General features: G+C 39.4%; 1 protein-coding gene across 2 annotated transcripts; it reads right to left on the bottom strand.

Moving 5' to 3' along the window:
- Window positions 1-425: 425 nt before the first annotated feature.
- Window positions 426-15,095, bottom strand: pou2f3 (POU class 2 homeobox 3). 2 transcript variants are annotated; one of them, XM_079283049.1, is made up of 13 exons: window positions 15,002-15,095; window positions 14,707-14,763; window positions 9,859-9,887; window positions 7,328-7,429; window positions 5,948-6,053; window positions 5,160-5,248; window positions 4,789-4,965; window positions 4,369-4,510; window positions 4,076-4,209; window positions 2,582-2,746; window positions 2,280-2,322; window positions 1,987-2,101; window positions 426-1,766 (listed from the first exon to the last, which is right to left on the bottom strand). In XM_079283049.1, the coding sequence occupies exons 2-13, from the start codon at window positions 14,753-14,755 to the stop codon at window positions 1,727-1,729; spliced, it is 1,191 nt and encodes a 396-aa protein (XP_079139175.1). In that variant the 5' UTR covers window positions 14,756-14,763; window positions 15,002-15,095; the 3' UTR covers window positions 426-1,726. The 2 variants fall into 2 exon arrangements, with proteins under 2 accessions (XP_079139175.1, XP_079139176.1); XM_079283050.1 differs by lacking the exon at window positions 7,328-7,429.
- Between the last annotated feature and the right edge of the window lie 1,348 nt (window positions 15,096-16,443).

Here is a 16,443-nt window from a genome sequence, read left to right as displayed (position 1 = left end):
GCATTCTCGCTAGTGTCCACCAGGGGGCTCCTCTGGTTGTATAGAAGTCTATGAGAAAATGACTCTACTTCTCTCTTGATTTATTACCTCAGTAAACATTGTAAACATGAGTTTATGTCTCAATCTCTAGTTTCAAGTCTTCTTCAATACAGCATGATGTTCATTGAGTACATTATGGTCCATTTAGAGTCACACAGACCATAAAGCAGAGTTTGTTTTTTTAATAGTTTACCATAACCGGCTACCTCTAGGTGGGCGGGGTCTTCCATGTATGACTTGACTTGTTCAACTTTAACTCTTTACCTCTGAATACAACAATTTGATTTCACTCTTTGCTTCCTTTTAAAGAAAGAACCGATGATACACATGGCCATCCTTTGTTTAATGACAAGAAGTTAAAGTCAACAATGGTTCCTGGAGGTAAAGACAAATGATTCCCTGAGACTCGGTAACAGCCCTTTCAACCCTTGACCTGGTTGTTACATCGGTAAAAACATCACTTTACTTTATAAAGTACCTGCTGTTACATTATATAACATGATTTAAGGGGTTGCTTTACTTAGCTCAGAGTGCGGTACCACTGCAAAACATTCCTATAAAATATACAAAGGACACTACAACAACCAAACGCGGAGAGTGAGGCGGAGGGGCGGTTCGAACTAGTAGCATTAAAGCATGGTGGAATTAACAACTTAGCGAGCCAGCCAGCTGCACGTTTGCTAGCTAGCTAGCATGCTAATTCCACCATGTTTTAATGCTACACTGGTTACAGAAAATGAGCCAAACAAAGAGAGTTGAAAATAGTCCTAAACAAATTCAAAGTTACTCCTGTTTGAGAAAGATTCCCAAACTTATTTAGGAAATTACTGAGCATTTTTAAATATTTAAATATATAAAGTAGGAGCCACCGATAGGGTAAGGACATCTAAAAAGTATGACAACAAATCAAAAAAACTCAAGCTAATCTGCTTCAGGACTTTGATGTCACCTTTTTTCCAGCTCATCAAATTCAAACCAGTGAACAAAATCAAGGACAAAAACATAAATACAGAAATCTCTCTTATGTGAATAAACAGCTCAAATTTAGTTTGACAAATTGCGCTTCACTGTTGTCATAACTGATAGAAATGATGGCCAAAGCTGCAACAATAAAACCCAAGTTTCAATTAAAACAGATCCATCCTTTAAAGAAATAAATAACCAAATCAAAAGCCGTTCTGATCTCTAATACAAAAAGCTCAATATAAGGCCAATATAAATACATGTCTTAACTGCATATTTATTTAGACAGGCCAGCAGCACGCATTGTAGGGTTTAAATAAACTTCACAAACACAACAACACTAGCTATGATAAAAACATACAACAACAGCTGAGAGCCCAGCAATAAAGATGGCAGAAACAAAAAGGGAACAGCTTGGTACACAATCATTCAAACCGGTTGTTTCAGTCTATTTGAGCCACACCGGCTCGAACATGAGAATCCCCGCTGGTGTTTTTATGTGTATTCTTCCTCTTTGCAGCAGATCTACGCAAAGAGTCACCTGAACACAAATCAAACAGCTGGAGGCGGTTTTAACAGCAGTCCTCTGATGGGTCCATCTCAGCTTTGGCTCTCTGGTTGTAAACCCTGTTCACAACAAGGTTTATTTTTTGTTATCTCTTCACTGTACATCCTTCTCAAAACAAAATCTTCAAAAAGCTTCATATGATACAGTTCATGTTTGTCAGTGATGATACGCTGGATTCCATGTCCGGTACCAGGACCTGAAAGGACAAAGAGGATTATCCACTCAGACAAAGATAAAGTGATGCATTGCTGTAGATTTAATCCCAAAAGTATAGAGTGCTGCAGGGGTGAAATATTTTGTAGGCCAACCCGGAAGTTGGCATTGAATTGGTTGCCTTGATAAAAAAGCTAACGGGATTTTTCCATGAAATGATTGCATTGGAGACGGAAGCGGTGGTTTGTGTTGGTGTTTCTTACCCTGGTGTGCTGTAGGAAGCTGCGTTAACCTGAGACGCTAAAGAGACGGAGGCTGCTGACAGACCGTTGGGAGAAGCTTCACGGCTTCCACTGTTTGGAGAGGAATTCGATGAAACTGGAAGGAAAAAAGGTCAAAGCGTCATTATATAGTCTATATGCACACATACATGGATCATACTTTTATTACAGTCGTGTGCTATTTATCCCTGGACAGTAAGATAAGAGATGAAAATGTTTTGTTGTTTCCAACATCAAGAATGAACGTTATCAATAGTTGAACGTGGGAAACTTGCCTGTCGCCGGAGGGCTGTAGGATCTGGATGTTGGGGCCTGATACTGTGTGAAAACACATGAGATAAAACAAACTTTTCTTTAGGACTGTAAAATATATGCTCAATGATATACTCCACTGATAGTTAGCGTATCTTAGCATAAAGACTGGCGGCAGAAGGAAACAGCTAGCCTCTGAATTAAATTATATTAATTAATTGTAACAATGAATACAAATGACAATGAATGAAAGGGAAAGTACATATGAAAGTTGTATATATTGTTTTATTCTAAGAGAAAGAGATGGGTGTTTTAGACAGCTAACCATTCTGGAGTTGTAGCCGTGTGACTTGACCGATATACTCGTCACCGGGCAGTAGATCCTCTTCTCCTTCTGACGCCGATTACAGAACCAGACTCGAACCACCTCCTTCTCCATGGATAGCTGCTCTGAGATCAGGGTTATCTCTTCAGAGTTGGGCTTGGGGTTCTGAAGACAACAACAACAAACAGGATTTCCTCATTTAATTCAAACGTTAGGACGGGACGTTTTTAAGGTATATAGAGCCTGGCGTCCACTGCTGGTGTCCATATATATTGTTCTTTATCGGGATACTTTAAAACTTCTGTAAAAAATATATAACTTATATGTTTGTAATCGAGCTTTTGAGTCTGTACAGATGTAGAGATCAGGTGCGATGTCTGTTAGCATGTCTGGTTAATAATGCTAATCAACTTTTCTTCGATACGTAATAAATCCTATAAGTTAGTAAGATGAACATGCTCTCAAGGAAAAACTTGTTTATTATCTCCGCCAGGAGGATCATGCCACCGCTCACGTATGTGCCTCCGTGAGCCCAGTGAGCGTGAACCTCTGTGTCTGTCCGCGGCTTATCTCACATTCTGCTGCAGCAAACTGCAGAATATTTTGGGTGGCAAGTTATGGCGGCACGCTGAAGGACCTTGCGTGGTTGTGGTAACTCACGCTTTCACAAAACACCTTTCATTGACTGTTAGGGGCACATCTAAAAATGCGTGAAAAAAAACGTTTTTTGCACTACTGTAGCCCCTGCCATTTTTAAGCAACGAAAACCTGCTAGCTGCGATGACGATGATGATAAAGTTGCAGTAATTTAGTAGTAAGCCGCTGACTAAACAAAATAAAGAGATGAATTTCTAGCACCTAAATCCTCCACACTAGCTTCACTGCAACATTTGTCAGTTTGGACTTAAAGTAAAGTAAAAAAGTCTGTATGACAGATGATTAAGCGCCGGTACGTCCTGCCCAAAAATGGTTAACTTTTCCTCCATACATCGACCGTAGACTGATATTTACGGCAGAGGAAACTGTTTTTCCCTGCTGTAATTGGTTGTTCCTCGTCACATGACAGTGGTGGCCAGAAGTGATAACACAGCTGAGTGCATCGCCAACCACCGGCCGCTACTCTGCGCCCAGTGGTGGGATAAGTTTTTTCACTTTTAGTCATTTTGGACCATGTGTTTAGCTTACAGCTGACGAAACAAACAGTATACATGCTGCTGAGTACATCGCATTTTCTGCAAGATTGTGTAAAATGTCCAATAGGACGACTTTGAGCCGATTGCCTGCATACACCGCCGCTTGTTTTTGAGTTTGAATCAAGTGTTTTTTACGACGCCTTACAGCTCATTGGTGTCTAGACAACAGTTAGCCAATTGTCTGTTGTATTCATTCAATCACACAACACAGCTGTGGTCGTTGCAGACACACCTGGCGGAGATCTGCACTGTACTGAGTGCACCTTTCTTGTATTAAATATAGATTTAGTCTTGAACTCACGTCAAGGAAACGCTTCTCCAGAGTCATCTTGATGTTTGTTTCAATGCTCGTCCTCTTTTTCCGCTTGCGTCCGTAGCCCTCTATCAGCGGCGGCAGAGAGGTGGGGTTGCTCATCAAGTCAGGAGGTGAGTTCTCTAAGGTTAAAAAAAAAAAAAAAACAGGACTTGTTTTTGTTTTGGTGAGACAATTTTATTGAATTTTACATTTGATTTGCTTCTTTTCTAGCCCCTTTTCATATGCAGCCAGAATATCAGTGATACTGTAATTTAAAAAAATTAGTCACTGTGTTGTACCTGCGTCGCTCAGCCATTTCTCCAGCAAAGGTTTGAGCTTGCACATGTTTTTGAAGCTGAGGTTTAGAGCCTCGAAGCGAGAGATTGTGGTCTGACTGAAATCGTTCCCGTACAGTTTTCCCATCGCAAGGCCCACATCTCCCTGTGAAAACACAAAACGCGTGAACTATTTCACCTTCTCATCATGCAAAACAAACTAAATATACTTCATCAGTTTGACAAAAAGATCCTGATCCCAGGCTTCTTCAGTGATGCCGCATATTGCCACAACCTTTGGTGGAAAACAGGGTGTTAATGCCTTTAAAGGCCTTAGAAACTTGGTCTCTTGGTTTTCAATCTTCTCCAGAACATAAAAAAAATGCATAACTCAATAAGCACCAGTTTTCAGGGAAACAAAGTATAGTTCTTCTTCTTAATTACCTGGGTGAAGCCCAGTTTGATGCGTCGTTGTTTGAATGCTTTAGCAAACTGCTCCAGCTCTTCCAGATCACTGGGTTCCTCCTGCAGTGGCACTGTCATGTGTTTGGGCATATGCAGGTGGGACATGTCCATGTGGTTCTCCATAGACGGGCCTGCCAGACCGGAGCGACTCATAGCCTGGATCAGATAACAGGCAACACAGAAAAAATATTTCAGTTTCCAGGTGACGTAAAAGAAAACAGAATGTTTTTACTGTCCTGTAGCACAACAACAACAACGTTTATTTGGCCAGATGTCCAGATTATGTCTCTCTGCTTCATGCATTCACTTTGTGCTGAAGTGTATGGAGACAGGAAGTGGTCTGGATTTACCTGGGGAGTCAGAGCCAGTCCAGGTTGATGCTGAAGGAGACTAGTTTGACTCTGGCAGGGAAGGGATAGCAGGTTCTGCTGCAGAAGGGCTGCAAAGGAAAACAGCAGATTTTGATCAATTATCTGTTGTCAAGAAATAGATGCAGCATGCACATTCCCCCAAACAACAGGGTGCATCACCGTGTAGCCCCGCCCTAAAGCATCCCCTGCATTATGGTCTGTGTGACTCTAAATGGACCATAATGTACTAAATGGACATCATGCTGTATTGAAGAAGACTTGAAACTAGAGATTGAGACATAAACTCATGTTTACAATGTTTACTGAGGGAATAAATCAAGAGAGAAGTAGAGTCATTTTCTCATAGACTTCTATACAACCAGAGGAGTCGCCCCCTGGTGGACACTAGAGAGAATGCAAGTTTATGGCACTTCAGAATTGACTTCACTTTTCAGAACCAGAGGTTGCCGCCTGCATAGAACTGAGCTGGCTGTTTTCCCCCGGCGTTAAATCTTGATGCTAAGCTAGGCCAACTAGAACAAGAACGCTTTTCAAGATGTTTGACTGTTCCTTGACGAGAACACGTCATATCTAACAGAGATATTTCAGCTTTCTTCCCAAGAAATAGTCCCGCACATTAAGATCAAAAACTTTGGTAGTTGTGCAGATTAAAGAAACAAGTTTGGACAGAGCCACGCGAGCTGTTTCCCTCTGTTTGTGCTGAGCTAAAACAACCGGCTGCTGAAACCATGAATTTCTATAAAAGCGTGTGAGTTTTAGGATTTCACCTTGGTGGCTGGTGGGGCTCTGGGAGAGCAGGAAGGGTGAGGGAGACGACAGGTGAGACGGTGGCATCAGAACCAGCTGCTGCATGGTGTGAAGAGAGGTGAGCTCCTGTAGCAAAGACAAACAAACAAGACAACAAGCTGTAAATACAGCCTTCAGGGTTATGGTTGGTTGTTTGGATATATATATATATATATATATATATATATATATATATATATATATATATATATATATATATATATATATATATATATATATATATATATATATATCTCATTTGTCTGACAGCTTTCATAACATATGATCAGCTTATAAAACATGATGCATTTCTTTTATTCATAACTCAAAATTATCTAAAGTATTAAAAGTCAACAACATCAACTTTTTAATTGTTAAATCTCTTAATCAATCACAACTTCTTACATACCAATGTGACCAAATGTCTTTTTTGGATTTGTCAAAATAATTCTTTGGTTCATTTTTATTATGTTTCTCCGGTGATTCAGCGCAGCACTCTGTTAAGTTCGGAGGCTGAGATATCTTTACTTATATTCCTTTAAATGGGTCCAAACTCCCATAATGCAACTTGATTGTGCCCATTTTCATTCGACGCTTCCCTACCTGTTCAACGTCCTAGTCTTTCAAATTCCATACCGCTAGTTCAAACTCAAGCTTTCTGTTGAAAAAAACGTCGAAATCTGTCTCCAAAACTCAAAGTAAGATATTCACTGCCGACATCACTGACATCATCGGGGTAATTTCTCGGTATATAAAAACTGGTTTCACTGGTTTTAGTTGTCTCCTCTTGAGTTCTCCTTTAGAATTAAAAATGCCTTAAAACTGAGTAGTTTTCATAACTTTAGTTTACCTCAGTAAGAAATAAACTTCCATCACTGACACCTTCTGCAACTACAGCTGATTACTGGCTCACACACTTCCTTACACAATGTGCATCGTGTAAAATAGACTGATATATTGCAATGAAAATGGCTAACTGACATTTTATTTATTTATTTTATGTTAGCTTACTGGGATTTAGGGGATATAATATGGGATAGATTTTTTGCATTAAATCTATTTATTTATTGTGTTTTATTTATTTATTTTCTTTGGCTAACGAGAATTTGGGGGTTATAAGCTGGGGTATTCATACATTTTTATTTTATTTATTTATTTTATTTATTATGACACATTGACATTTTGGGGTCATAAGTTGGTATTTTATTTTTAATGCATTTTATTTTATATTCTATTTTGGCTCACTGGCATTTTGGGGTTATGAGATGGGCTATTTAATTTTAAGCTCCTGTGTATCGTTGCGATTATTTGAATTGTCTTTGTGTTGATGTGTTAAATAATAAAATGTTAAAACAACAGACCCCAGACAGCTGACCTCCAGGCACTGGAGAGCTCTGTGTCAGGTGACATGTCTTCAGTGTGGCGGCTGAATGAGGCGAGCCGTTGATCTCCTCTGTCTTTATCTGAGACATCGAAAGCACAACCAGTAACAGTATTAACCCGGGTTTCTTATGGATGGCTTGAATAATTGAAGGTATGGGAAATATTGACGGTGCATAATAAATGTTTACATGTGTGTAGAGAGGCAGTGCACACACACACACACACACACTCTCCAGGACCAGTTTGGTCACTAAACATGACACAAAGAGTGATAGACTCTCTCCCTCCCCTCGGGCTAGCCAGTATGCAAATACCCCCCCCCCCTCCCCCCTAACCCCTGAAAGCCATGTCACTTCCTGAAAACACGAGCACTGAAAAAAGAAATGCCCTCCTGCCAAAAAAAAAAAAAAAAGTGTGTTTGGAGAAGTAATCCAAATAGCTGCAAACTATTTGAGATAAAGCTTCATTATTGAGGTGTTGTGTGGGGAGAGCAGGTGGTTTATCCTCAGGGTGTTAGCCGTCTAAAGTCAGTTGATTCTCGTGCCTCTCGGCTATTTATATTCCAACTTAGCTTCGTTATTAAGTGCATTAAGTCTTGTGTTGGTCGATATTTCACTTGTTAGCAACAAATACAATGAAGAGACAGAAACCAACAATGAATTCATACTTCTAACAAGTTTTTCCTGTGCCGCCAAAGCCGGATATGTCTTATTTCTCTGTGCTATAGAGCTACACTATCATCCAAAAAGACATTTTCAGTCAATCCCACATTTTTTTATCATTTGCTTTGGCTCAATTATTGAATAAGAATTGTTTTAATTTTCAAAACAATAAGTTTAAATCTCTGAAGTTAGTTTGTTGTTTAAAACAGATTAAAAAATGATCATTCATAGAAAGCGTAGAGTGAAAATTAGTAAAAATGAACAACTTAATGCTTCATCCACACACTCTTGTTACAGCGTAGGATAGCACATTGCTATCGCCAGGTTTCAGTAACCAGTGTAGCATTAAAGCATGGTGGAATAAGATAGCTAGTGTACGGCTAGCTAGCTAGTGTACGGCTAGCTAGCTAGTGTACGGCTAGCTAGCTAGTGTACGGCTAGCTAGCTAGTGTACGGCTAGCTAGCTAGTGTACGGCTAGCTAGCTAGTGTACGGCTAGCTAGCTAGTGTACGGCTAGCTAGCTAGTGTACGGCTAGCTAGCTAGTGTACAGCTGGCTAGCTAGCTAGTGTACGGCTGGCTAGCTAGCTAGTGTACAGCTGGCTAGCTAGCTAGTGTACAGCTGGCTAGCTAGCTAGTGTACAGCTGGCTAGCTAGCTAGTGTACAGCTGGCTAGGTTTCCACCATGCTTTAATGCTACACTGGTTACTGAATGAGCTGAACAGCAGGCTGGTGGCCAGTGTAGCATTAAAGCATGGTGGAAATAGTGAGCTAGCTAGTATGCTAGTTCAGAATATTATATTACTGGATTATGAAGCTACCTGCCTTGCTAGGTCTCTTTTATTTCATAGTTTGTGCCATCATATGCAAAATAATCAATTCATTTCTCAGAATATGTCAGACATACATTTATGAAATGGTGTTATGTACGGTGAGAAAGTACAGTTTTTGACTGAACTATCGCAGCTTTTTTAAATGTTGCAGGGTTTGTTCTTTTGTTTTTGTGTGTAATTTTTTGGCAAATGTTGTGTTCACTTTCAATGACTTTACATGGAAGATTAAAGGTGAATTTTCTGTTTACGGGACATGTAACACACAAATAAATGACTGTATATATACACATATCATATTTCTGTGTACTACGTTAATGAGTTTTCCCAGAAAACTTTTCCCTGCTGTTAGAATTAGAATTTAAAAAGCCTCAGTGTGATACACGGCAGCATTCAGCGAGAAAAAAACCATTCTTGTATAGTACAGGAAGCATTCAGTGTCAGAAAAACAGATATTTGTATACATGAAACACCTCCAGGTGAAAGAAACATCTGAACATTTTGACCAGTACGGCTCACGCAATGACAACACAGCTTTTCATCTTGTTGGCGTTTCACAGACATTATAACTGGGTTTTTGAAGGATAAATTAAATGTTTTGAGGAATGTTTTGCAGATGTGCGTTAGAATTTTAATGTCATATGAAGCAGTTATGATAACAGTTTAGAGAATGTTTATTTAAATGAGCCAAAGTAAAAAACTAACAGGATCCTGGTGATTTGTTTGAGTCTTTGCTTTCTCTGGATGCTTTTTCTCATAATTTTCAGTTATTTAAGAGGGGAAACGGATCAAAAACTAGTAACACTGAGTGACGTTAACGTTAAAGATATTTTGTAAAGATTAGGAAATATTTGATCCATCTCTGCTGTGCTGGATACAAACGGCGTGATAGCAAACAGGAAAAGTTGCTACGTGTAAACTAAATGATTAAATCCTCCTGGTGACAGAAACATCATTCATTAAATCCTCAATGAACACAGGAAGTGCAGTCGTGAAACATTAGAAGCTCTGTTACTCACATGTCGATGGAAGTTGATTCCGTTTTGCTCTAAATGTCGGAAGAGAGAGAAAGAGATTCAGTTTTGTTTTTAAATGTCGACGTTCAGCTTCTTAAGAATTTACACACAGAACAAATTAAATAATAGAATAGACTTTCATAACTTTATTTAAACTTAAATGAAGCTGAACAAAAACTACAGCTGTAAAAACAAAGGTGAGTTTTTTGGCTTTTCTTTTGTAATTTGATTTGACTTGGATCTAAAACACACAGAGTATAAGGTGTTACAGTAAGAACAACTTCTCTCATATGGTCCCAAGTTAAAATGTTAAAAGTAAAACATGTTGACTTGAATCAGTGCAAACTAAACCACAACATAAATACACCTGGATGCAACACAAACAGATAAATAGTCGCTGGAAAACAAAAGATAGAGAGACAGATAGATGGCAGTTGGTCACTCCGTAGTCGTGTGAGTAGTTAGTTACTCGTTAGTCACTCAGTAGTCACTTAAGTCATTAGTCCCATGAGTCGCTAGTCACTTGATTTTTTTTTATCATTTAACATCTTCACATGCTTTCTAACCTATCGCTTGTTTCTAGTTTGTCTTGTTTAGTTGTGTTTTGTTCTGTCTGTGTTATAATTTTTATTCTAAATGTACAATTATTTTTCTTGCTCATGACTGTTTTGTCCTGTTTTACTCTCCTATTGTTGCTGTATATATTGTTGCCATAATCAACAATAGTTAACATGTAATAGAAACATGTTAAATGAACAGTTGTGCTCTCTGTATTTTCGCCGATTAAGAAAAAGACCCACGACAAAGCAAAGGACACAAGGACACAAGGACACACTTGTGACGAGTCTTTTTCAGGAGGTTTTGTCGTGCACTGAGCATCGGTCCGTGTTTAAAGAGAGGAAGAGGGCCGATGGAGGAGGAGAGTTCAAAGGTGTGCTTGATAAGCTCACATCATTTGAATGTCAAATTGTGTGTGTGTGTGTGTGTGTGCGTGTGTGAGGCAGTGAGCTGCTGGAGACACACGATGCAAATACACCAATACCCCCTCACCACCACCCCACCATGTCACTTAAACCCCCCCCCCCCCTGCACAACCAGCATCACAGCTTCCAGTATGGAAATGACCAAGACATGCAAATCAGCTTCAGCTGTGAGCGCAGGAAGCCGTGTTAGCACTCTGTCCTGCACACACACACACACACACACACACTGGAAAATTACGACTTAAAGGGCTGTTTCGTCTGTCACTCCGTCCGTTTGTCGTAAAAAAAAGTGTCTTTTTCTTAAAGAGTGCTGAGTAAATTATTACAAACTGCTGGAGTGATCTTCACCCCTTTGGCACAATAATCAATTTGACTTCAGTTAATCATGAGGGCTGAATTATTATCACGATTCAGCCGGAATTTGACATTTCTGCAGTGTAAAGTCACAAAAGATGTGTCCCGGTGCCATTCTACATCCTAGTAGAGAGAATAAGTACTTTATTTATCAGTTAATGAATCCAATGAACAAAACGTGTCAACAACAGCTTAAAAAAGGAGATTCTGCATGTGTGAGGTCGCCGTAGAGCAAGCAGTGCTAGATGAAACGCAACAAATACAGTAAAAGGGAGTAGTACTGTTTACTTTAAGTATTATAGTAAATGTCACTGTGCATTTACATTTCGTACGAGCAGCAAATTTTACAATACGGACGCGTCACAAACCGTGATGTTCGAGCCTCGTGTGTATTTAAAGGATGTACAATGTCTATATTTATTATTCTCAGCCAACTGCATCTTTAAAAGTAATTAATCACAAATATATCGTTTTGTTTTTTTAAAAAGGGTTCATGAACACACTTGGTGTTTATTTGTTGACAAAAAGTGAAATGTAGAATATTTTCAGACTTTTTTCTACAATTTTTGCAGCTTTGTGCATTGCATTGTGGGACAGCAGACTCAGTTTAGGCACTTTTTATATGAAACTGAACATCTAATTATTCGCTCTGTCACTTTGATGAATCACATGTTCTGTTCCAATCGATAAGCTCGTGTTCTTCTCTTCATTAACAAGCTCGCTCTGGCCCGGATACTTTAACTTGCATAAGGATTATTGTTTTGCATCTGTGCTTCTGTTTTCACATGTCATTATGTTTTGAATTAGTTGGACAGTGAAGTAGATAGTATATTAATATTATTCTGTGTTTCTTTTGATTTTCAATATATAAAAAAAAAAAAACACAGCAGAAAGCTTCACAACAGAGAGAGTTTAAATCAAGATCAGACAAAACATTTTGAATGAAAGTATCTGCAAAGAATTTAGAATGTGTCTGCAAAATGCTCCAGCGCTCAGCAACTTAAAGGGACAGTGCACCCCAAAATCAAAAACACATATTTGTCCTCTCACCTGTAGTGCAATTTATCTTTCGAGATTGTTTTAGTGCGAGTTGTCTAGTTTTGGAGATATCTGCCGTAGAGATGTCTGCCTTCTCTCTAATGTAGTGGGACCCAGCTACTCAAGATAATCTGCAGACTTTGTTGTGAGCAGTTTCATGTGGAACTACTTTCTTTCTACCTTAGTTCCTGCATGAAGCTGCTCACAACAAAGTCTGTATTTGTTATTTTACTCCTAATACATTGGAGAGAAGGCAGAAATCTCTACGGCCAATATCTCGAAAAGTAGGTATAAATAGCATTACATGTAAAAGGATATATATAAATATATATTTTGGGGTGAACTGTCCCTTTAAGCACGATTTAAAGAAGATCTTGGTTGAAAAATTCAACAGACTTTCCTTAACCTTAACTGAAGCTTTTGTTGTCTAAACCCAACAACACAGAGGATTCTGGGTAAAAAAACCAAATCTCCGGTGTCAAAGTCTTCCACTTTGTACGTCCAACAGCAACCCAGACACTGACAATGTTCATCATTTCTAGGAATTTGAGTTGCACAAAGAGTCTCAGACAACTCTCCTCTCTGTGACTTCCCTTTGATAGTTGGGGAGTTAAAGGGTCAGTTCGCCCACATTATACAAATCCTCTCACTTTCCCTGTGGCCGTATCGCTCCACGTGGACAGTTCTGGTTTCATTTGTTTATGTTCGTCTCTGAGATTGTTAAAAATAATAAATATGTTTTGTTTAAGAGAGACAATATGTGTATAATTGATCTGATGTTAATACACTCGGGCCTCCTAATAACTAATAACGAGCGCTGCATGAACAAGTGCAGCTTTGGCTTCATCTGATCTGACATCAGAATGCTCATATATTGATCAGAAACACGGACGTGATGCACTTCCACGAAACAGAGACGTTTCTCTCACGCAGCCATTGTCTGAATTTAAAAGTTCCACTTTTTTTTTTTCTGTCGGTGGTTCCTGGTTTTTTGTTTTTTGGTGTGTGGTTGGTGTCCTCGGCCCCCCGCAGGGCAGCCAGCATGCTTCTCTCATCAAACAGCCTCAGGGGCATCCTGGTACGGCAACCAACTGCCACAATATCCACGCACGCACACGCACACACACACACACACACACACTGCTTCCTATGAAACAGGAGCTGATCTAAATGATGCTTTTATTTCTGCCACATCATACGGAGCAGTACGAGGAAAATATGTGTACCTTTCAGAAGTTGTACTTAAAGAGACAGGCCACCCCAAATTCAAAAAAACACATTTTTCCTTTTACCTGTATAGTTTTTATTTCAATCTAACCTGCCATTGTAAATATACATTTGTTCTTAATGACTTTGTCTGTTACATAAATGGTTAAATTATAAGAAAATTGAAAAAAAGAAGTATAATTTGGGTGAACTGACCCTTTAAATCCTGAATTTGTCAAAGTGAAGCAGAGCAGAGATGGTTTATCTGCACCTGCTCTCTTTGTTAAACCCCGTCTGGTAAATCTAATGTCTAAATCTAATGGCTGCCTTGATTATGTTCAGCAGAAACGTTTCATTGATATTCTGGGTTGATGTTAAACGTACAAAGTGACAGACTTTGACACCACGGAGTTGTTGTTTATTTACCCAGAGTTTAGGCAACAAAATCACTTTGTTTCAGGTGAAGGAAAGACTTTCGACTTCTTTGAATCATTCTTAAAGGGACAGTTCACCTGATCAAATCATGACCCGGCTACTTAAGATAATGCAGACTTTGTTGTGAGCAGTTTCATGCAGGAACTATGGTTGAAAGAAAATAGTTCCTATGAAACTGCTCACAACAAAGTCTGTGTGTGTTTTTTTGTGTGTGTATCACTTTAAGCAACACAAGCCGAGAGTCGTATTATATTGGAGAGAACGCAAACATCTCTACGTTTGATATCTCCAACACGAGACAACTCACACCAAAACAATCTAGATTGATACACAGCATGACAGGTAAGATCTGATTCATGGGTGAACTGTCCCTTTAAGTACAACTTCTCATACTGGTCCAAATGATGTGGTAGAAATAAAAGCAGCATTTTGAACGTGTCGTAAAAAGATGTGTTTTTGATCGTCCCTTTAAGTTCTTTAGAAAGGGAACATTTAGCAAATACATTCTGTGTTTTTTGAGACTTTGCGGATACGTTTATTAAAAATGTTAACCTGATGTAAATAAAAGCACCAAAGATCATTGAAAGGAAAAAGTACATTTTAGTCTTTTAAAATGTTCTGAAGATAATTGAGTCCAACAAATAAATTCATTTCAGAGATTATTTTTACCACTTACGAAAAAGCAAACACAAACATTCTTCTTATATTGTACTCTTTGTGTTGAAGCTGTTAAACTCCCCAAATAAACAACAACATCACACACACTCTTCTGTGTGTGTGGAGAGGATTCAGCTGTGGGGTTTAAAAACAGACAAACAGGTGAAACCATCCTCACCTGTCGGCTCGGCCGGAGCCTCCGACTGCTCCACCGTGTCTGCGCTCATCTTAATATCTGCAATGATAAATACGGCTGGTTTTCCTACAGGATTGTGGCTTTACCAGGATAATGAAGCACCCAGGAAAATGATCTTCAGTTTATTCTAATGGCTTCCCCTCCCACCACACAGAAAAACACTCCTCGTTGTAATATGCATCAGCTGATGTTCCCATGAAGCACTGTGATGAAGGAACCTCTCATTTGAACTCTGTGAGGGTAATAAACGAAAGTAATGAAGTTGAGAGTGACTCACCTTCAGACAGAACAACAGTTTGCGTCGATCCAGCTGCCGTCCGTCCTCTCTGATTATTCAAAAAGGAAGCAAGTGTTGTGGATGAAAACTTTTTGGAAAAATCCACCGGCTGCTCATCAGCATTTTCCTAAGTGGAGAAACTAAGTTCACCCTCTGCAGGAGCCTGCAGCCCTGCAATGCATGATGGGATGATTTGCATATTTGGCTCAGTGCGAACTATCCAGCTTCAGACTGTTTGCATAAAACAACAATGGGCTCACTGCAAATTACAGCGTGGTGTGTGTGTGTGTGTGTGTGTGTGTGTGTGTGTATGTGTGTGTGTGTGTGTGTGTGTGTGTGTGCGTGGGGGGGGGGGGGGTAGCAAGATGCTGCAGTGGTCGTTTACAACTTGATAGATGAGGAGGAAGTGGGTTTACGCTCCTTTATATTCCACAGAAACAGGTGTGTATACGTCATATATACCTGTGTATATCCACCACTTTATTACTGGTTGTATTGTGAAGCAATTATCGCTAAATGATAAGATAGCTTTTTATATTTTTCTCCCAAAGCCCAACTTTGGACTTCTATTGTAAATCTAGCATGAAATAAATCTAACTTTTTTGACTTTTTATCTTTAATTTCTGACTTTCTTATTATTTAAAGCATGAGTGTTTTGTTTTTGTTTGCCGTTCTTAATCACTCTGAATGTGTTTCTTTTGTACTTTGTCTTTTTGTCTCTTGATGTTTTAGGTAAAGTGCTTCAAATTTCCATGTTTCTGAAATGTTCTATATAAATACATTTCCCTTGAAGAAGAGCTCGAAACGTCACTTGTGGATGTGATAATAAAGTCCACTCAAACTTATGAACCAGTCTCAGTGTAGTCCTGATCCTCTATCAGACCTCCATCAGTAAAGAGACCATCAGAGAGAAGATGGTCTGTTTCTATAGAGTTATTCTTGATGCTCGTCATCGGAGCCACCGGGTCGGATTCTGGTGAAACCAGATGAACTCATGCAGGTTCACCAGAAACTCCTCCAGTTCAGACTCCAGCAGAGACCGGTCCACCGTGGACAGACCCAGATCCTCCAGCAGAGACCGGTCCACTGTGGACAGACCCAGATCCTCCAGCAGAGACCGGTCCACCGTGGACAGACCCAGATCCTCCAGCGGAGACCGGTCCACCGTAGACAGACCCAGATCCAGCCAGATTAACAAGTCGTTCCCACCAGACTCAGCCTTTCTATCTGTTTTCCTGCACTCAGGTTTTTACTTTTTGTACTTTAAGTACCTTTTGATGCTGATATTTTTAGACATATCATTTTTTTATTAAAGGTAAAGATCTAAGTTCATCTTCCACCACTGTCCTCATGTCATATATGTATATGTATATTTATATAAAGGAAAGGATCTAAGTTCATCTTCCACCACTGTCTTCAGGTCGCCTCTGTGGTTCTGCGGC

This window comes from Melanostigma gelatinosum (assembly GCF_949748355.1).
Source record: "Melanostigma gelatinosum genome assembly, chromosome: 14".
NCBI classification, from domain to species: domain Eukaryota; kingdom Metazoa; phylum Chordata; class Actinopteri; order Perciformes; family Zoarcidae; genus Melanostigma; species Melanostigma gelatinosum.
This window is presented reverse-complemented; position numbering and strand designations above follow the sequence as displayed.

Coding starts and splice junctions, on each gene's coding strand:
- pou2f3 (XM_079283049.1), bottom strand. CDS start 14,755: ATGAGCGCAGACACGGTGGAGCAGTCGGAGGCTCCGGCCGAGCCGACA. Junction 9,888..14,706: donor GGCTCCGGCCGAGCCGACAG/GTGAGGATGGTT, acceptor TCCGACATTTAG/AGCAAAACGGAATCAACTTC. Junction 2,102..2,279: donor CTACAGCCCTCCGGCGACAG/GCAAGTTTCCCA, acceptor TTTTCCTTCCAG/TTTCATCGAATTCCTCTCCA.